Source organism: Antechinus flavipes, chromosome 1, assembly GCF_016432865.1.
Source record: "Antechinus flavipes isolate AdamAnt ecotype Samford, QLD, Australia chromosome 1, AdamAnt_v2, whole genome shotgun sequence".
NCBI classification, from domain to species: domain Eukaryota; kingdom Metazoa; phylum Chordata; class Mammalia; order Dasyuromorphia; family Dasyuridae; genus Antechinus; species Antechinus flavipes.
The window spans coordinates 150,406,395-150,429,641 of record NC_067398.1 but is presented as its reverse complement, the minus strand read 5'-3'; the positions used below and the strand labels follow the sequence as shown (position 1 = coordinate 150,429,641).

Genomic DNA, 23,247 nt, shown 5'->3' with positions numbered 1-23,247 from the left:
ATGAACTGATGCTGAGTAAAGTAAGCAGAACAGGACAACATTGTAAACAGCAAGATTATTTGATGATCAACTGTGATAGATTTAGCACTTCTCAGCACTGTGGTGATACAAGACAATTCCAATGGACTTAAGATGAAAATGACCTTCATATTCAGAAAAAGAACTATGAAGATTAAATGTGGATGGAATTTGGATCAAAGTATATTTTCATCTTTTTTGTTTTTATTTGCTTTTTCTTTCTTGTGGTTTTTATTTTTTCCTTTTGGTCTGATTTTTCTTGAACAACATAACAAATTTAGAAATATATCTAAAAGCATTATAAATGTATAATCTATATCAGATTGGCTGCTGCCTTGGGAAAGTAAAGGAAGAAGAGAGAAAAAATTTGGAACACAAAATCTTGCAAAATGAATGTTAGAAATTATCTTTACATGTATTTGGAAAAAATAAAATACAATTGAGGGGAAAAAAAGAATTGCAAGTTCCTTGAAGACAGGGACTATCCTCTTAATTACCTGTATTCCCAGCACTTGGCCCAGTGCCTGGCTCACAGTAGGCATTTAAAAGTTTATGCATTTGATTGGATGTAGAAAATATATAGGGAAATTCAAATCAATTAGATAATGTGGGCTCATCGTTTCACACCATTATAGTTAAAGAAAACAATTCAAGCAGTTTCTGTGTCTCAAATAAAGCCTTTAAAATAGAATCTGAGGAACAAAACAAGTAACTGAGAAAACACATAAGTTACTTGTCAGTTGCTAAACTAGAATGATAGTAAGAAAGAACATAGAAGTCTTGATATGTTTTTACTTAATGATCTTTGGGTAAAGGAACACCAAAACATCAAGTTAGAAACTCAACTTTAAATTCATCTGTTCCTATGAAGCCAGAAATCAACCCACTAAAGAAGAATCAATGTGTGTGATTTTTTTTTCATTCCATTATAATAAAACAAGCATCAAATTTGGAGCCCAGGAACCTGGGGCCAAATATTATGTGATCTGGAACAGGTTGAATGGTCTTTCTTGGTCTGTTTTCTCATATAAAATGAGGGAGTTGAACTAATCACAACCTCAAACCTATGACCCTATAACCATTACATTCTTTTTTGGGGGAAAGGGGAGGGTGCAAAGCAATTAAGGTTAAATGACTTGCCCAGCTAGTATCTGCAGGGGTCCTCAAACTATGGCCCGCGGGCCAGATGCAGCAGTTGAGGATGTTTATCCCCCTCACCCAGGGCTATGAAGTTTCTTTATTTAAAGGCCTATAAAACAAAGTTTTTGTTTTTACTATAGTCCGGTCCTCCAACAGTCTGAGGAATAGTGAACTGGCCCCCTATTTAAAAAGTTTGAGGACCCCTGAATTATTCTGAGGTCATATTTGAACTCGGATTCTGTTGACTCCAGGGCTGATATTCTATCCATTACACCACCTAACTGCTCTTAAGAACACTTAAGAACAATTTACTAAAAAGTGTTCTTTAAGAGTGAAAACAAGATTAATCACAGGGAATTAGAAACCCTAAAGAAAAAATCAGTATGTATTCTAAATACAGTCAAAGAGGAACTTAGATTACAGGATAAAATAGAAAATGAGGATTAGGAAATACTACAGTCCTAGTTAAAAAAAAAAATCATCTCTAAAGTGGGATCAGGGGTAGGGTTCAAAAGGAGAAAAAGAAGGAATTCATTTGGCCAATAGCAATGGTGATGAGATTTCCATTTATTTAATTTTCACCATGTTAAAGGTAACCTACCCTAAACCATGGTTGCTAGTGAATTTTAAAGAATAAAAAAAAAAATTGGGGTGACATAGGACAATGAATACCACATATCTAAATATCTAAAAAATTTCAACAATTTCATTAGGTTGATTTTGAAAAACATTTTCATACAAAATGTTTTACATTAATTTTAAGCACAAGATAGTTACAAGAAGCAAAATAACAATGATCTTGCAAAAGAAACATGCAAAAAGAATAAAAAATTGGAGCAATAAAGCCTTTGTTTCTTGAACAGACTACAGAATAATACAGAATTACATATAGAAAACAAAGACAATTTTTTTTTAAAAGACTAGGAAGCAAAACAACAAATCTTTGAAGGCAGACCCACCTAGAACATTCATTATCCTTAATTCCTGCCAGTCCTGCAAAATGTAAGGATAACATACAGGAATGACTCTGGCTTTCAACATTTAACACTGTGTCACCATTATATAGTCATCAATACTATGTATTTACTAAGAAGCAATTGATATTGTCAAAGTTTTAGTAGATTCTAAGCTAAAAAAAATATATGCTATGCTTAGAAGATTTAAATTAAAAGGCAAACTGAACTTTGTCCATAACACCCTACATTGATAGTTATACATATATAAGACAGTTTTAATTTTGGTCCTCACTTTGAAATGAATATAGTTATTAACGATATAAAAATAGCTAATAGTGCTTATTAGTACAAGCATCTGAAAATAAGATTTCTTGGCAGATTTAAATGTCTCTTACTGATGCAAGAGGTGTGGGAGGGTTTTTATTATTTGAAAAATCTACCTGTAGATGAACAATTCTCTGAAATACATCCTCTCTCATGCTCATCTCAATGTCGAAACGAGAAAGTCTTTTGTCAGCCTCTGTACTTGCTGCTCGTACATCTTTGTCAGAGGAGATATGCTGGGGAAAATCCAGCATGCTTCTTTCCACTGTTGGCAGAGAAAATTATTAAATGATGCCATACTATTCCAACCAGTATTATGCTAAATATTTTCCACAAGTGCAAATAATTATTTTAATGGTTCCTTTCTCTTTTATATACTTGGGAAGACTCTCAAAATGATAAGGAAACCATATATATAACACAGGTTCAATGTGAACAACTGAAATATCAGTGACCATTCATTTAGTACTTACTAAGGGTATGATATCATGTAAAACCCTGGGGATGATAAAAAGGAATCTTAGCTGATATTTAACTCTGAAGAGCTTCCTATATAGTTTGGGAGATCAGGACTACACATCATTCCAAGGAGTCAGTAATAATATTCTGCTTAATAGTAAATGTGCTTACTTCTGAGATTACTGCCAGACCCATCTTGGAACAGTTATATTTTAGACACCAGGAAATTCAGGGCCTCGCATAAGAGATGTTACAGATAAGATTATTAAAATACTTTGCTAGATGTCATCAATCATTGTGGGGCCCATTTGGCTTTCTAAATATGGATACTCCCCAGAATTTTGTCCTGGCTCTTCTCTTTCTCTACACACATACTTTCTTTTTGTCTCTCTCTTTTTCTTACTTCCTCCCTCTCTCCCGCTTCTTCTTTCTTTTTTTTCCCTTTGTCTGTTTCTGTCTCTTTCTCCTCTCCCTCTTTCTTCCTTTATCCCTCTGTTGCTTTCTCTCTGTTGTCTTTCTGTCTGTCTGTTTGTCTCTCTCATATTAACCTCATTCAGTCCCCTGGTAAAATGATCTAAATATCTGGTTCACAAATTTTTATTTCATCTTGCATGACTGACTGGGATAATGGTTATAGAATGTAGGGGAACCTGATCAAGGGAAAGATCGGTTTAGCCTATACTTTCAGAATTTAAGGAGACAAAAGAATAGACAAATAGCAAGTATCTGAAGATGTAGTACTGAAATGTAGGAGGGCATGTAAAATCTAGAATGTAGATTATTGAATGATAAATGTTAATTACTACTTAATCCACGCTTTATAATTTAAGACTGAAACTTGAACTCAGGACAAAATCCTGGAGATAGCTAGATGGCACAGTAGTTGGAGCACTGGAAATGCAGTAAGGGAGATCTGAATTCAAATCCTACCTCATTCATTTGCCAGTTGAGTGACCCCTGTTAAGGGTGACTTCATGTGTATTTATCTCAGTTTCCTTACTTGTAAAATGGGGCTGTTAATAGCACCTACCTCCCAAGGTTATTGCGTGAATCAAATAGTAAATATTTGTAAAATACTCTGCAAGCATTAAAGTATGATCTATTTAATGATGGCCATTGTTACAAACATTATCATCAGGAGAATATTCATATTAAGAATTTATTTGTATGAAGTAGGTGCCAAGGATCATAAAAGCCTGAGTAATTTCACAATTGTATTCTAGCATATACTTTTCCCCTTTATTTAGTTCTAGGGTAAGCTCCATATTTATCTGCATCATATGTCCCAGAAAAATATATACACACACACACACACAATATATATATATATATGCCTATATATATACACATGTGTGTATATATATAAACACACATGTGTATATAGACACATATAAATGGGCTTTCTATTCTCTTGCTTATCATAACTTATGTATGTGCCTGACCCTTGTGACTTTTTTTTTGTTAGTTATTGAGCAAGTTTTTTTGGGGTGATCTTATTAAGTAGGCTTTGTAGTATCATTTACAAAAAGAAACCATCAATAGATTATTTATAGAGTCTCTCTTCCATTTTGACTATATAGAACAACCTCAATGACAACAGCAAACATATCAGCAACAAACATTTCCTTCTCTATGGTGTTTGTCACTTAGTTTTGTAAGATCTTGACCTATAATGGGAGGCACATTGTTGGAGAATAGTCTTTAAGGTAGTTTGGAAGAGGGTCACTTGTCACAGGAAAGGAACCAGGAAAGGACTCATACATAAAATGATGATTGAGGTCATCTTTTTTTTTTTCCCAATACAACATTTTCATTTTATTATTTGTGTTATTACATTTTAATTGAATTTTTATTCTGAACTTAGCAAACACCAGATAAAACATACATTTTCATATAGAATGTAGAACAGAAGAAGACTGGATATGAAATTGTGAATAATTTACTTTTCTTTTTTTTAAATTATAACTTTCTATTGACAGTATATGTCATGGGTAATTTTTTACAACATTATCCCTTGCACTCACTTCTGTTCCGATTTTTCGCTTCCCTCCCTTCACCCTCTCCCCTAAATGGCAGGCAGTATTATACATGTTAAATATGTTATAGTATATCCTAGATACAATATATGCATGCAGAACAAAACAGTTCTCTTGTTGCACAGGAACAATTGAATTCAGAAGGTAAAAATAACCTGGGAAGAAAAACAAAAATGGAAACAGTTTACACTCATTTCCCAGTGTTCCTATCCTGGGTGTAGCTGATTCTGTTCATCATTGATCAATTGGAACTGAATTAGATCTTCTCTTTGTCAAAGTTATCCACTTTCATCAGAATACATCCGATTGAGCTCATCTTAAAGGAAGAAATGGCCTCTGTGAGGTGGAGGTAAGGAGGAAGGGTGCTCCAAGAATAGGAAATGAATTTAATGTTTTATGTGAAGAAAAGAGATAGGATGTAGAATGGGGAGTAACATCTAACAGGCCTAAAAAAATTGGGGTCCAGTTGTATGTAAATAGTTTATATTTTGCCCTAAAGACAATAGGAAGCTATTGGAGTTGAGTAGAGTCAGATGGTCAGATCCACATGCAATGAAAATTATTTCGGCAGCCATGTATGCGATAAACTAGAATGATGACAGGCAAGGCAGGGAAACCAATTAGAAGGCTGTTGCAATAATCTAGGCAAGCAGTGATGAAGGTCTAAATTAAGGTGTAACTAAGTGGAAAGAAGGAGTCAAATATAAGAGATAATGAAGACAGAAATAGTAAGATCTGGCAACTGTTTGAAGATATGACGTGAAAGTAAAGAACACAGGATAATGTAGAGAAAATTATTGTACATTATTTGGCAATTAATGGATCATTAACTTTGGAAAGAGCAGTTTCAGATGAATGATGACATCAAAACCTGATTGCAAAGAGTTGAGAAGTGAATGGAAGGGAGAAAATGTAATCAGTGAGTGAAGATAACTTTTCCCAAGGAGTTTGGTTAAATAAAACTATCAATGATTTTGGGCTGACTTGACTGGTTAGGTCCCTTACCCAGCTTTATGCAGGCTCACTGTTCTCTTCACTGCTTTTTTTCCCCCCTCTATTCTGTAATTTGGAATCTTCTACTATCTTATTCTGTAATGTTTACAATTAAGCTTTTCTTCTAAACTAGTATTAACTTTGGTTTCTATGTCTCGCCCCTCTTGCAAAGAGATTTTGGGAGTGGGGAGCTGAGGTAGTTTTTGGGTGATTTCTCCTGTTTTTTTAAGAACTGTGCCAAATCATTTCAACTTATTGAGCAAATGATGATAATCAAGGTCAATGTCTTATATCTTATTTCCAGTTGTTTTAATTTTTTTAAGCTTCAATAGCTTGTTTAAATATGATCTGCTCTAATTGCTTAGGGATGTTATCTCTTCTTTATCTTTTCACCTCTGCTATAAACAGGTGATGGTATGACTAACATCGATAGCTGATTCAGAAATGTCTTCCATGTTAGTAACTAGTAGTTTCCTGTCTGTTCAGATAATAAGTTTCTTGTGTGTGTGTGTGTGTGTGTGTGTGTGTGTGTGTGTGTGAGAGAGAGAGAGAGAGAGAGAGAGACAGACAGACAGACAGACAGACAGAGACAGAGAGATACTATGAGTTGCACATGATGTTTGGTGCCTTATGATTCACTTCTGGAAAAAAGTATCCATGAAATATATGTGAGATTTCTGAGTTCCTAACTAGGCTTTGGTCCCTCTCTCTCTTTTTTTAATCCTCAACTTTGATTTCCAATATAATTTTCACTCTTGGCCTTTGGAAAGGGACAAATTTTGAGGTTCATACTTAGAGAAGTAGAAGATGAAAGTTTATTGAAAGATTAAGAGAGATGTGTCACTTATACAGGATTACATGACATTCTAATGTCATGCAAGTCAAAGAAAAAGATATGGCGAATGAGAAAGGGAGAGGAAATGCCACAAAACAACAACCCAGTAATAATGAATTTGGTGATAAAATCAGTGACTATGGAGAAGATGTTTCAGTAGAATGGTGGTAATGAAAGTCTAAGTGGAATTGTTGAAGAAGGAGTGGGTGATAAGGCAGTGAAGGCAGAACATGTAGATTAATTATTCTGTAAGCTTGGAGTGGAAAGGAAAAATTAGAATCACTTGGAGAACCAGGGTCAAGGGATAATGAGGGGAGATATGAGCATAGGAAAAAATGGAATTGGTAGAGAAGGATAGACTGAATACAAAGGAGATAAAAGTGTTTTATTCATGGAGCAATATCTTAAAACCAATGGATTACACTATTTACCATGAAATTTCATCATGATCTTAAAATATTTTTTACTAATGACTTTTGCATGTGTGATGTAATCTTTGGAAAGAGAATGAGGATTTGCATTATCTAACAAAAATATAGCCAAGAAAACATTCTAGGTTCCCTTTTTAAAAAGTAAAGTTTTATAGTAGAATTTATTTTTCAATTTTTATTTTATTTTTTTCTTTTCTGTAAATTGTAAAGTAACTTCATTTGTGACATCACCAGCCTCATCCTTTATTTCCATATAAGGATATAAACTGAATTATACATGCTTTATCTTTTTCATGGGAATGGTAATAACATACCACTAATAATAACATTATTACAATATAGGACCACTAGAAAATCTTAGCCACTAGTGCATTTTTTCATCTACTTTTCTCAACTATAATTAACTGTATGATTGCCAACACATGGTAAAAATCTTGTAATGTTTGCTTCTATGCACCTAATATGAAAAACTCTGAAATTTCTTGTGTCTTTTAATAGTACCATTCTAAAACAGATTGAGTATAAACATATTCATAATTGCAAAAGTAAGTAAATAAAATGATTATTCTCCCCACACAGAGATATGAAGACAAAGGTCTTCACTTGGTCTGATTTTTTGTTTTACTTTTTTGGTGGAGGCAACTGGGGTTAAGTGACTTGCCCAGAGTCACACAGCTAGAAAGTGTTAAGTGTCTGAGGCCAGATTTGAATACAGGTCCTCCTGATTCCAGGGCTGGGGCTCTATTCAACGGGGTCTGATTTTTGATGAGGAGTTATTTATTATGAGATGGCTTCCAATCTTTAATATGTAAATAACCTACAAGCTCACAGTTCATTGTGCCATAAATTCTTGCACATGATTGAAAGGATTTTTCCTTTTTTTTTTTTAATAGCTTTTTATTTACAAGTTATATGTATGGGTAATTTTACAGCATTGACAACTGCCAGACCCTTTGTTCCAATTTTTTGAAAGGATTTTTCCAATGGATTCTAAAACAATGATTTTCCATGTCATTCATAAAATCTATTCATGAAGTAATTCTGACTAAATGCTGTGTCAAAATTGATCTAAAGGTAGATATGTAGGGAGAGGAAACATTTAAGTACTAATTATGTGACAGACTGTGTCAAGTGTTGGCGCTACAAGTATAAGCAAATTAGTTTCTGTCCTCAAGAAGTTTGAAGAAGACAATACATCTCAAAAACAGAGTATTGTGAGGATCAAATAAGATGACATTTGTAAAATGCTTTCCACAGTTTCTGACACACAGTAAATACTTAATAAATTCCTTTTGTTTCTTTTCTTCTTTTCAATCTCTCCAAAGTTGCGAAATAAATAAAGCTCATACATTCAAAATGTGGAGAAATTTCAAAGAAGCAAAGATCTTCCAAAAAAGGGAAGAATGAAATACATACCTGTTAAGTACTTATATATGTGGCAGGCACTATGACTAGTGCTTTACAAATATTTTGCCTTTTGATACTCACAACATCAATAGAAGGTAGATGCTATTATGGTCCTCATTTTACAATTGAAGAAAGTGAGACACACAGAGGCTAAGTTTGAACTCAAATCTTTCTATCTCAAGCTTAGGCCTTTACCCAATGTAGCAAGTAGCTGCCTCAGAAGAACCACAAGTCTTTAGATACATAACAAATGTAATCCTTATTAAAGCAATTACAATAAACCATCTCTCTGCATTACCACATTGTAATGATTAAAAAATTAAGACCTGATTAAAATAAATTCATTCTCTCTTCCAAAGAAAGAATAAAATATAAATTATCAAGCTCAATATGTATAATATTCCTATAAAAGAATGTAGCTAATAATACAATTAAAATCTTGATTGGATTTTTTGACATTAACAAAAAATAAAAAGGAAAGCTAAATGGCTCATGATCTCAAATCAGTAACATAATAGGCACAGACAAATTTAGAAACATGATTTTAAATAAACAATAACTTGAAAAGTTATTCCTCTCTTACTCATTCACAAAGAACTAGATAGAATTAGAATTTGCTTTCACTGTTGAATTGGGCAGTCAACAACTTGGACACTGAACACCCCACATTATATAATTGTGGTGCAACACTAGGAGATGGCTAAGAGCTGGCATGACTAAATTTTGAACTTGGATCCAGGAGGTGAAAATTAGTTTTGTTTTTTTTTTTAGTTGTTTAAGACATTATGCAAGCTTGGTTCAATGTTATCAGTTATAGGCATATTGTTAGTAGCTTCAAATCTAGAAAGAAACTGGAAAGAATACCACTCAACTTAAAAATCTAAAAATTGAATAAGCAGACAAAACATAACACAGACAATTTAACACAAAATGATTAGTTAACAGGCAAAATTTTTAAAAATTCTCAAAAGTTCCAATTATTATTTACTTATTAGTGCAAATTTAGTATCCACTTGAACTAGGGATATATTTGTGTCATGATCCTCTTTGCAATCTGGTGAAGCTGATATGGACTCTCCTCAAGATGTTAATAAGATTTTATAATGACACACAGGACTATAAAGAAAACTAATTACATTGAAATATGTATATCAAAATATTTAAATAATGAATTTATGGACCATAGGTTATGAGTCTCTGATCATGGAAGACATGCTCCTTGAAAGTAGGGGCTATCTCCCATTTTTGCCTATTAATCCTCAGTGCTAACACAATGGCTTATACAAAGTAGATGCTGATCAAATGTCTGCTGAGTTTAATTTAAAATGCTTTCTTATGACTCAGCCTTTCTCAGCAATACAGTGATCCAAGACAATTCCAATAGACTTGGGATAGAAAATGCCATCCATATCCAGAGAAAGAACTATGGAAACTCAATGTGGATGGAAGTAAATTATTTTGACTTTTTTTTTGGTTTGCTTTTTTTTTTCTTTTGCTTTTTCCCCCTTTGTTCTTTTCTTTCACAATGATTAATATGGAAATATGTTTATATATATAAAGCTATATGCCCTAATATATTGAGACTCACCTGCGTATTTCACTTCTAAATCTGCTAGTGCTTGCAAACTGTTCTCGTATGTCACTTTCTCAATATCAAGCATTCCAACAGTGTCATACACTTGCTTGGTTTGTTGTATAAGCTCCTCAGTTCTTGCTTTAATTTGTTCTGGTGATAGATCCCATTTCAAAAAGTTTTTTTTAGTTGCTGAAGATGAAGACTTCAATTGAAGAGGGGACATAATTTCTCTTCCTAAAGTCATTCTTAAGAAAATCCTGGAACCACCAGTTCTGAAAAAGATTTAGGAAATAATTTTAATTAGGAGACAGGATCATAAAAGCTGGTACAGATGAGGAAATTGACTTCAAGAGTGGCAAAATAATTTGTTCAAACTCAAACAAACAAAAATTTAGAATTGGGATTTGAATCTCATTCTAGTTTTTTCCCATACCATGTTTGTTGATTCTATCATTATTGTTAAAATACTTAAGTAATAATGCTTGTCACCTAGCTGAATTAAGAAATAAAAATATAAATGAACACAATTCATTTAGACAGAAAGGGGCAATGACTGAAATTTTTTAAAAATCGAACTTAACAAACACTAAATAAAATGAGCATTTCCACTAAGAAGAAGGGAATTAAAAAATCCTTCTATCAAATATGCAGTCAAGCAAAACAAATTCCCATTTGGCCCCTGTCAAAAAATATGTGTTTCCTTCTAAATGCCTTGAGTTCATCACTTCTTTGTCAGAAGGTGAGTAGCATGTTTTATTATATGGCCTCTGGTCATCGACACAATCAGCATTCTCAAGTCTTTCTTAATTATCTTTTTTTTTAAGTATACTATTAGCATCAATACTCTTTCAGTCAAGCTTTATGCTCTTTGAAACATGGAATGCCAAAAATGACTGAAGAATCAAAATTGCAGTTCATCTAAAGGATGATGGAGAAATGCATGATGGGTAAAAATACCAAAGACTAAAAGACATGCACATGAAAAGTCATGTAAAAGATAACATCAAAGACATGGATGACAGAAAAAGGAGGGCCGTGGTTTACAGGGCAATGATGAGGGATAACAAACGGATTATATTTGTGCAGCACTGGTACCCTTATAAGATCAAAAAGCTGAAGTTCAGTAATCCATGTATCATGGGGGGACAGGGCAACACACATTATTGAGACTCTAGATATCCTGGAGTTTTAAAGGATAAGTCTCTCTTCTACTAATTAAATCAAGTGCCAATCTATTATGTATGTTTGGGGAAATGTACCAATTAGAGCCCAGCCATTAGGAGCATACACAATGTGCTGTGATGAATATAGTCCCCTCACACGAGCTTTGAAGCATACTCATGTATTCTTGCTGACGACTGTTTCCTGTCTGCTTACTGAGTAGTGAAAAAAAGGCCTCTTCAACTGGTTCCTGAGCTGGAACTGGGCCTGCAAACAAAAGGTTCCTATGGGAGCAAATTGTTCTCTCTTTTTCCTCCTTCCCTGTGTTTGAGTGAGAAGGCAATAAGTTGAGAACTACCAAGTAGAGAAAGTACCAGAAGCTTACTCTTCCATTTGCACTGTGTGCAAATGACCCTGTTTTTGTCCCTGCTCTAAGTGAAGGAGTATTGGAAACACAAAGAATTAGATTTTATCTTTGTGTCAGATTCTGTGCCAGTTTACTGGGTGCCAAGCCCAGTGAGGAGGAAGCTTTTTGATTCGTCAAAGTAATAGATCAATGACAGCTAAGAGTAAACAATTCATCCATTGGCTGTGTTATATTTTGGAAATGAATTTGGCAAAGCACATTTTTAAAAGCAACTGCTTTAAGTGTGAACCCATTTTCCCCAGGGACTGAAATGACTTAGAGAATGTACCCCTCATATAGATGGGATGTATTTATACTTTGTTTCTTGCTATATCTTCTTAGTAAAAAATGTCTTTGTAAAAACCAATTGATATTAATTGATTAAATGGTACTGGGAGTTAATTACTAGGTCAAACATTTAGGGAGGGAGGGGGAGAAATAGTAAATATAGCTGGTGATTGATATTAAATGGCTACTCAAGCCTATAGTATCAGGAGAATCACTCCACTCTTACCTCCCCACACTTTTCAGGAATACTGTTAAAACTCTAAGGGAAAATTTAGCTATCCTTACTCTGAGAGCCTGATTTGCTGAGGGGGAAAGAAGAAGGAGAAAGGGGAAGAAAAAGAACATGAAAAGCACCCATTACATTCTAAGCATAATGCTGAGCAAATACTTATACACAGTAGGTCCCACAGTGCTTTGCTGCATGTACATATGTGAATTAATATAAAACCTTTGTTTTAATTAAATAGACAAAGGTTTTCTTTTCAAGTTGAGGAGCTATTCAACACAACTACTAATTACCAAAATTCTATGGAAACCAACAATGGCACTTTGAATTTTAAGGCAAGGAAAAAAACTGATAGCTGAAGATATCATCTTCAGTTAATTGACAAATGTGGGAAAAACAAATTAGAAATGTAAATTTAAACAGATGATTTGAAATTCTGATTGAAGTTCGGCTGTACTATGCAACATTTCATACCAGGAATACAAATTTTACTGGTTAGGCTTACTTTTTCACAGAACAGCCCCCATCTGTGGTAATTTCACTCCTATCATATATATCATTTTGACTATGATAAACACATCTGATTTTTATTTAGATATCCTGATGAAGGAATGAATACTTTCACCTTGACTACAAAGATAGATCTTTCATTCATCTATTCCTGAATTTATTATCTTAATATGTAAAAAACAATGCCTTTCTGAATTCATTAACTACTGTAATAAGGGTCAGTACAGGGAAAAGGGAAAAGTTAGAAAGTACTTTTCACCTCAGTTGCTGGTTTAAAAAAGCAGAACGAAACTCCAAAAGACAAAAAAGAATTTTTTTTCTCTCTTCACAGAAAACTTTTCTTCCCTCTCTCTGGGTTTTCTCCCCAATTCCTTCTTTTCTCATTTTCTTGAGCTGGAGGGAAAAATTTAAGTCCTCCAAAACTTATATTTAAAACACTTCCAGTTTGTCCCTCTTGTTTCAACTTTATCCCTTAGACATTTTACTTCACCCTAATGTTCCTCCCCTCTTTCCCTTCCGTTTATTTTTAAGATTTTGCCCTTGCTGTGGGTCCCTGGCCATTTCCCCCCATTTTTTGTGCCTTAACAGCACCTGTGTTAGGTTACATAGGGCTTTTAAAGCCAGGGAAACAGTTGTGCTTACTGCCCTTGGGAATTAAGGGACTAAGGACTAAGACAGTGCATCACTCCTCCACTTCCTCCAATTGCCAAGCCTAAATGCTACATGCTATGCATAGAGGACAGGTGTGACTTTCTCTTTTGCTATGAAATACAAGGATGATTTGAAAACAAGAATCCTTATAGGAGAGAAAATTCCCGAAATTACATCAAATTCTGAATTTTTTTTCTCAGTTAAAAATAATTAGGCTCTACCAACAGTTCATTTCTTTCATGCTATTTTTAACTGTTTCTATTATCTAAACTATTCCCAGATACACATCAATATGTGATTTCTAGTCCTGAATGGTACACTTTTCATCAAAATTTATGGGAAAGAATAATGATGGGGGTAAGAGCAGAAAGTTGTGCCTCCTGTGTTGCAAAGGATAAATGCTTATAAAGCAGAGAGTTGGCAGCTAGATGACCAAAGGGATAGAACACTGGGCCTGGACCCAGGAAGACACTAGCTGTGTGACCCTGGGCAAGTCACTTAAATACTGTTTGCTTCAGTTTCCTCATCTGTAAAATGAGTAGGAGAAAGAAATGGCAAACTACTCTGTTGTCTCTGCCAAGAAAACCCCAAATAAGTCAGACACAACTGAAAATGACTAAACAATAAAGTAGAGACAGGCTATTAATGAAGCTGTTGCAAAGGTATTTCATCTGGCTATATGATTTGTCACAGTTTTTCTCTGAGTTAATGTTTATTCTTTTATTTTGCAGAATGTTTTGAAGATTATATTTTCAGAGTTTTTTCACTTAATGCATTTTTTTTCCAAAGTTCACCTCAAATACAAATTTCACGTTGAAGTTTTCCTTGATATTATTGCTTAACATGGTGATCAACTCCTGTTTCATTTACTGTCTCTTAATACTCACTTTGAAACTCACTCAAAATTCTGGTTCATGATATCTGGTTATGACTTTTCTCTCAAATATTATTATAAGTTCCTTGAGGACAGGAAACATACCTAAATCAATTATATTCACCTAATGTGCAAAAGGACTTTTGTCTGGTACTGGTAACGGGATGAGAAGGGCTAAAATCTAGATAAGATGCTGTCTTTAATTCCAAATATACTCACAGATTGGCAAAGTCAACAAAAAAGAAAAGTTACAAATACTGAATGAACTATGGGAAAACAGATACATTAATTTACTGTTAAAGAAAATGTGAACTGGTCCAACAAATCTGGAACAATTTGAAATTATTCCAAGAAAGTTATTATAAATTCTGCCTGGCATATATAGCAAGCACTTAATAAAAGCATCTTCCCAGCTTCTGCATATCTTGTGAACCAAAGATACCAATATTAGGTTTATAGTTAGCAAAGAAAAAAAAGAGATTAAAAATAAAGAAGAAAAGGACTCATATGTTCCAAAATGCTTATTGAAGCTATTTTTTTTTATGGTGGCAAAAAACTGGTAAATGAGGCAGGGTAGCATCAGTTTGGGGAATGACTGAACAAATTATGGCATATGAATTTGATGACATACTATTGTGCTATAAGAAATGCTAGGGGGTCAGTTTCAGAGAAAGCTGAGAAGGGTTGTGTGAATTAATAAAAAGAAAAGTAAGCAGAACCAGAACATCTATATATAATATCATTCTAAGGACAAAAAACTTTGGAAGACTTTAGAATTCTGATCAACATAATGAGCAACTATGATTCCAGAGAATTCATGATTAATAATGCTACCTAATTTCTGATAGACAGGTGATGGACTTATTTTTTATTTTGCTTGACTATACATTTTTGTAACAGAGTTTTGTTTTTGTTCTTTTCACAATGTGAGGGAGGATGGGCAATAGTAGATTTTTATAGATTGAAAAAAAGTTTTAAAAAGAGGTAGAGATGAGGAAGAAGCACATTCTAGGCATGGGGTCAACTTATGCAAAGGCACAGAAATGGAAAAAAAATTTATAGTTAGCAAAGAATAAGCATAATAGGCAAGTCTTTGTGTTAATTGTGTGGTTACAAGACTATAAATACGATCTACTATAAAATAAAAGTTGTTAAAGCCCAATTGTCCTCTTTTATGAAATTTGCTTTGAATATATTTGTATATTCTTAAAGAATGGGCCAACATTTTGTAGAATTGGTAGTCACTTATATTTTCTTAAACTTTTTTTTGGTAATAATAAAAACTGTGACTTCCCTCCCCTCCATCCTTTAGTATTCTCTCTCCTTTTTCACACACACACACACACACACACACACACACACACACACACACACACACACACACGATATAAGTTCCTTAACTCTCAAAATTATGTCTTTTCCAATATAGCTCTCTAATTTAGTCCTACTGTTTATGCATCTTTTGATTTTATTTTTTATTGTATATCTGATTCTCCAATCAACATGCCATAGACAGTTATGTTGGTGTCCCAAAACAGGTGTTCCACTGTCGCTGATGTAAGTAAGACTTTGTTTTAGAAATCTCGATATGTATTTCCTATTTTTCTTCTATTTCTTGTTTTCCTTCTGATTTTACCCTTAAATACTTTTTAATAGGATTTGGTTTAAATGGCAATCTTACTAACCTTAATGAAAACATTTTTTTGTGTTTCTTACTGTTACATGAGGTAGTAACATAATTTTCTTTATGAAGAAATTTCTATTTTAAATTGGTGATGTTTATTCCTTTTATCAATTTTCCATTTTTCAGTGTCAGTAAATATGTCAAGAAGGAAATGTTTTAATTGTTTGCTATATGGTCTCATTTTAATTTTTTTCTTCTAACTTTGGTACTGACTTAGATGCTTATTCTAAAAAGTACATGGTCTGACAGTACACAGATAGATGATTCTGTTATAAGTTCCAAATTACTGCCTGTCAATTTTTGCAAATTGTAATATATTCAATGCTCACTATATCTGATTCTTAATTTAAGATACATAGATGTGAGATTTGAAGGACTTAGAGAAAGGTCAATCTCATTGGGATGAAAAGGGAGTTCAGCTCAGCTCAGACAGTGACTAGGAAAGCCAGTGAGATGGATGGTTAGGGTCTTAATAAGAGCATATCAGCAACTAAGACCCTCCGTTTAGGCTCAGTAGTACAGAAGACCAGTGGGGCAGCTTCCAGCCCCAGTTCAGAAGGCAAATTGCCACCTAGAGAAACTGGGCTGTTTCTTGTAAAGAGCAGGTAGGACTACCCTATGCTGTGGGCAAAATACCAAACACAAGGGGCCCATGTGCTCAAAGCTCTGAGCCAATTAGAGCTGCATGGGAAGCTTAGGATAGTGCCCCCTTTACCTCAGGAGCAGAGCTCAACTGTAAAAGTCACAAAAGAGGAAATAAAAAAAGAAAAGGAAAGAAAATGAGCAAGAAACAGAAAAGAACTTTGACCATAGAAAGCTACTATGGTGATAGGGAAAATCAAAACACCAACTCAGATGAGGACAAAATGTCCACAGAGAAAATCTCAAAGAGTGATATGAAATGATCTCAAGCCCAAATAGGCTTCTTGGAAGTGTTTATAAAAGATTTTAAAAGGCAAGTAAGAGAAGTAGAAGAAAAAATGAGAAAAGAAATGAGAGATATGAAAGGGAGAGTCAACAATTTGGGAAAAAAAGGGAAAAAATTGACTGAAGAAAACAATTTCTTTAAAAATACAAATGGCCAAATGCAAAAAAAAAAAAAAAAAAAATCCACTGAAGAAATGAATTCCTTAAAAAACACAATAGACAAAATGCAAAAAATCCATTGAAGATAAACAGATGTGGGGATTCTGAACTGTCTTTTGTATTTAATGCTCCTAATAAATATTTTCTAACACATGGTAACTTTGACTCATTGATCCCATTAATGGGAATATACACTTACTCCGCAAAGAAGTAATTAAGAGGAAAACAAAGAGCTTTTTGTACAATTTATAGCTGAGTTGTATGTAATAGTGAAAAATGAAAAAGATATTTCCCACTACTGAGCATATTGAAGCAAGGCATAATATATAATAAAATACTCACAACAATACTCCACGACAACAAAAAACCTGGAAATTAAGAAAGTATCCAAAGATTGGAGAAAGGACTGGGGAAAATGGTATATAAGCTATAATGAGATAGTATACCATAAAAAATGATGAAGATTTTTCTAAATGGGAAGGCTTGAATAAAGTAATTTGGAACAAATTCAATTTAATTTAATAAACATTTATTAAGCATCTACTATGTGCCAAATACTGTGCTATGAATTAGGAATATTAGAAAAAGACACACTCCCTTAAATCAAAAAACTTACAATATATTGGGGGAAGACAATATTCAAAAGAATCTGGGGTATTGCAAAAGCACTATGGTACATTATGCATTATATATGCATACATATGCATTATATTACTATCAAGAATAACAAGAAAGAACACATAAGGAAATAGGGTGAAAAGGGACTTGTTCAGGGTCACCTAGCTAGTGTCAGAAGATGATTTCAATTAAGATGTTCCTAAACTTCAAGTATAGCACTCTTTATGAAGTCTTCACCAGCCATCTCTCCAGTACAATTATTTCACATTCTTTATTTCCAGATTTTTCCTTCAATTCTGTCTTCCCACTCTTACCAAAATTGCTTTCATTTTAGTCAAGCATACTACTCCTTAAATTGTTAAAGAAATGTAAGTTTCCAAAAGCTTTAATGACTAGAACTCCCAGGACCCTTCCATATTCTTCCTTTCTTCTTGGACCCATATTTACTTCCCTACTTATCTCAGGCTCAACAGTTTCCTTGGTGTGTTGATATTACTCAAAGTCCTTAGCTTCTTGCAAAAGCTATTTATTTATTTAAATAAACTCCTTAAATCTGACTTAGTCCAGAGCCCATCCAATCTGGAAGTTCTCAAGACCCTTCTCTTAAATCATTCTCCAATTATGTTACTTGCCTATACTCCATAATCACTACTGAAATTACTCTATTCTTTCTGCATATGTTATGACTAAAGATCAATGTTGACTCAAATCCAAAGCCCAGAGGAACAATTAACTCATACAATGTGCTTATATTTATACTTTTAATCTCAAAGGTAATTGCAAAAACCTTCTACCTTGATTACAGTTGCTTAATAAACAAAGATATGCCAGAGTCATCTAGAACTCTGCAAATCCTAAATTTCAATGCAGAGATACAGGCTTGGCCAATATTTTTTAATACCAAAATAATAGTAAACCCAAAAGGTTTTATTAAAGCAAATAAATACCTCTGGGAATAAAAGTGTAAACATAATCAAGTATGTTAATTTCTAAATTTTTCATCAAGTGAGGATATTTTTCAATATAGCTAACCACAGCAAAAAGTTGGCTGGATTTGGAGAGCCTAAATCTGAATTCTGGTTTTGTTACTTATTACTTATTTAATCCAGGGCAAATTTCTTAAGCTCTAGAGGCCTCAGAGTCCCTATCTATAAAATGAGAAAATCAGACAAGAAGACCTCTAACAGTTTCTCTTTGGTTCTTTAAAGCTATAATTATTGTTATAGCTTTCTCTTATTATTTGGACAGAATCTGTTAGTGAAAATTGTTTATAAAGTGAAAATAATGGACTATGTTGTGACCCAGCTTTGGAGGCCAGGATACTGCAAAGGGTCAGGTAGGTATTTCTCTCTGAATCTTTTTTTTTTCTCTTACATCTTTAAACAGACAGTACTTCAGAGAACTTTCAGAATAGTTCCACCAGAGGGACTGGGACTTCATCATAACAGTAAAAAGTAGTTTATAGTTTATATATTGAAAAATAAGTACATATTATTATTTCTCAAGTAAAAATCTCTAAAAAAAACAAGGGTCAAGGGTATAGGATTATCCAGTTTTTAGCTGTGGCAATTTACCAAAATACCTATTCACAAATGGTTCAGAATTTTTATTTTACTATTCATATATATGCTATCTATTCTATGGAGTTAACTCAGAAAAGGCAGAGACTTCTTTTAGGTTTTTGTATTACTCACTCATATCTATCTGTTTGTGAGTTAAGTGATTTTGCCATTTCCTTCTCCAGCACATTTTACAGATGAGAAAACGGAGATAAACAGATATAAGTGACTTGGCTAGTCACACATCTAGTAAGTTTATGAGGTCAGATTTGAACTCAGGAAGGTAAGTTTCTTTTTAAGTCCAATGCTCCATACACTATGGTGCCACCTAGCTACCTACAAAGGGATCTAGCTATGCTGTAGATCAGTGATATAATTAAATACTCAATAAATTATGTCTCCTGATGATGATGAAAGACAGAACCTATATAGTTTAGTATCTGAGAAAGAATATGGCTGGTAGTAGCACAGTGGAAGGGCCAGTCATAATGACCAGTGCCCACAAACACACTACAAGATGCTGAGTGAAATGAGCAGGACCAGGAGATCATTATATACTTCAACAACAATACTATATGATGATCAGTTCTGATGGACCAAACCAGTTCCAATAGAGCAGTAATGAATTGAAACAGCTACACCCAGGGAAAGAACTCAGGGAGATGACTACGAACCACTGCATAGAATTCCCAATCCCTCTACCTTTGTCCGCCTGCATTTTTGATTTCCTTCACAGGGTAATTGTACACTATTTCAAAGTCCGATTCTTTTTATACAGCAAAATATCTGTTTGGACATGTATACTTATTTTGTATTTAATTTATACTTTAACATACTTAACATGTATTGGTCAACCTGCCATGGGGGGAGGGGAGGAGGGGAAGAATTAGAACAAAAGGTTTGGCAATTGTCAATGTTGTAAAATTACCCATGCATATAACTTGTAAATAAAAAGCTATTAAAAAAAAAAAAAACAACTACAAGAATGATATGTAAACTGATGTTGAGTGAAGTAAGCAGAACCACTGTACACAGTTAACAGCAATATTGTAAGATAAACAACTGTGAATGACTTAGCTCTCTATTCTTAGCAATACAGCAGTGATTCAAGACAATCCCAAAGGACTCATGATGAAAAATCCTATCTGAGTCTGAATAATGACCAAAGTAAGCTTGATTCCTTTCTTCCTTTCTTATTCTTTCTTTCTTAGAATTTTCTTCTACAAAACGATTAATATGGAAATGTTTTACATGATTGCATATCTATAACCTATATCAGACTACTTACCATCTGGGATAGAGAAAGAAAAGGAATAAAAGAGATATTTGGAACTAAAAATTTAAAACAAAAAACATAAAACCCTAAATGTTAAAAATTGTTTTTACATGCATTTGGGGAAAAAAATTAAAATTAAAAACTTACTGATGAACTAGGGAATTGGTACCTCCCATTTCTTTAGCCTTACAACTGGTCACTTATTATTCTTGAGGCTTATGGAAGAAAAGAAAGAAGGAAGAAATAAGCATTTGTTGAGTGCCTACTATATGGCAGGCCTGGTATTAAGAGCACTGCAGATATCTCCTTTGATTCTCACAACAACCCTAGGAAAGAGGTGCTATTTTAATTGTCATTTTGCAGTAAGGAAATTGAGACAAAGTGAAGTCATGTGACTTGCACAGGGTGACATACAATTAGTGAGGGTCTAAAGTCATATCTGAACTCAGATCTTCCTACCTCCAGCCCCCATCTATTGTGCCTTCTAGCTAGCTGCCTCCAGATGGCAAGATAATTGGCAATGGAACTTAACATTCAAATTTTTTTCTTCTGAATCTGTGATTTCAATGGTGTAAGGAACTCTCAGGGATAAAATTCCCTCTACAAATGCAAATTAGCAACTTTTCTGCAGCCTTTGCCTGAATCACACAGCAAATATAAACACACACACACACACACACACACACACACACACACACACACACACACTCACACACACACACACACACCCCTCAGAGGTAAGACTTCAACCCAGAGGTACCAGGCCTAAATCTGGCTCTCTATAGGCCATAATAGTCCTTTTCATGATGGCAAAATACTGGCAACTGAGGAGATGCCCATCAATTGGGAAATGGTTGAACAGGCTGTGGTATATGAATGTAATGGAATACTATTGTGCAATATGAAAAGATGAACAGGTAGATTTCAGAAAATCCTAGAAAAACTTGTATGAACTGATGCAAAGTGAAATGAGCAGAACAGGAAAACTGTCTATAGTATCAGGAACATTGCATGATGACCAACTATAAATGACTCAGTTCTTCTGAATAAGACAGTAATCTAAGACAAGTACAAAGGACTATAGTTATAGCCACAAGTGGTGAATGAAATGACAAAAAGATAAATAGATTTGTATCTAGACCTAAGAGGGGTTATACTGAGAGATTATCTGGTCTAGCAACTTCATTTTTAAGCTGAGGAAATTAAGGTTTAATCAAGTTAAATGATTATTCTTAGATTACACAGTTTACCACAGGTAACTAGTGGCAGAGACAGGACTTGAATCCTCTGAATCTCAATAAAAAATAAATAGCTCTTTCTATTCTATCATGTTTTATCTTAAAAAGTTTTATACACTCTCCAAAGAGAAGTGTGTGTATGTGTGTGTGTGTGTGTGTGTGTGTGTGTGTGTGTGTGTGTGTGTGTAGTGACAAAGAATTGGAAGCTAAAAGAATGTCCATCAATTGGGGAATGATTGAAGAAATTATGGTATACACATGAATATGTTAGAATACTACCATGCTAAAAATAAATAAATAAAAAATTTAAAAAGAATTTAAAAAGAATATTTAAAAATGATAAAGGTTAAATTTCAGGGAAATCTGGGAAAATTTGAATAACTATAAAGTGAAGTGAGCAAAATTAGGTGAGCAATCTATACAACAATAAACGCATATATGGCCAATTTGGGCATTTGTTTTTACTTGACTGTGCACATTTATTATTAGGATTTGGGTTTTATATTTCAATGGAGGGGCAAGAGGCGGGAAAGGAAATAGATTTTTTTTTAATTGCAAAAAGAATAGAATAAAACTTTCAAAAAGTTTGATGCAATACCCTAAGTCATGCTCAATTACTCAAGTTATGGATATTATCTATGCATGCATTAACTGAATTTATCCTTCTTTAATGCATTTGTGCAAATATAAAGTCAGTTACATAGTTGGGTCAAGCTGCCTCTGAGTTGTCTGTATCACATGTTGTCAACGTACTCCTAAGTTAAATCACTGAACTATGATTCATTTGTTATTTATTTCTTCTGTCAAAAAATGGTTAAAACTGAAAAAAAAAAGAGTGGGAAATATGTGAAATGCAACTAATAGGTCAATTACAAAGAGATTATCAGGTATGACAAGGAAAACAGCAGGGAAACTCTCCAGTAATTCATGGGTTGTCATTTGTGCTTCATTTTCTTTTTCTTTCTTTTTTAAAAAAATAACTTTTTATTGACAGAACATATGCCAAGGTAATTTTTTACAACATTATCCCTTGCACTCACTTCTGTTCTGACTTTTCCCTTCCCTCCCTCCACCCACTCCCCGAGATGGCAAGCAGTCTTATACATGTTAAATATCTTATAGTATATCCTAGATACAATATATGTGTGCAGAACTGAACAGTTCTCTTGTTTTGTACTTCATTTTCAAAGAGAACCAATGACATCACAGGCCGATGTCTTAACTTGTGCATATGATATTTAAGTGAGGCAGAGTTGTACCAAGTTTTATCTCACTCTCTCTCCTAGAGTTAGGAAATCCAGTGGCAGGACAAAAGGCAAGACAACCATTAATGTTCTAGGATGCAGTGGATGATCTGGGCTTCTTCAACGGATATCTAAGAGCTTCACAGAACCTGACTCAGTTGCCTTTATGGTCACCAAAACAAATTGTTCTCATCTGGCTACTCTTCTGGGGAAGTTTTCACAAGCTTGGGTAAACATTCCTCCAATTCACA

General features: G+C 33.9%; 1 protein-coding gene across 2 annotated transcripts in view; it reads right to left on the bottom strand.

Annotated features, from left to right (window-relative positions):
- The window catches only part of NLN (neurolysin), a 137,960-nt gene that overhangs the window by 86,911 nt on the left and 27,802 nt on the right, over positions 1 to 23,247 (bottom strand). For both annotated transcript variants that reach the window (XM_051991252.1, XM_051991251.1), the window contains exons 2-3: positions 10,188 to 10,447; positions 2,555 to 2,703 (exon numbers count right to left, since the gene is read on the bottom strand). In XM_051991252.1, the coding sequence (XP_051847212.1) occupies positions 2,555 to 2,703; positions 10,188 to 10,419 (381 nt within the window). In that variant the 5' untranslated portion in view covers positions 10,420 to 10,447. The remainder of the gene's footprint in view (positions 1 to 2,554; positions 2,704 to 10,187; positions 10,448 to 23,247) is intronic.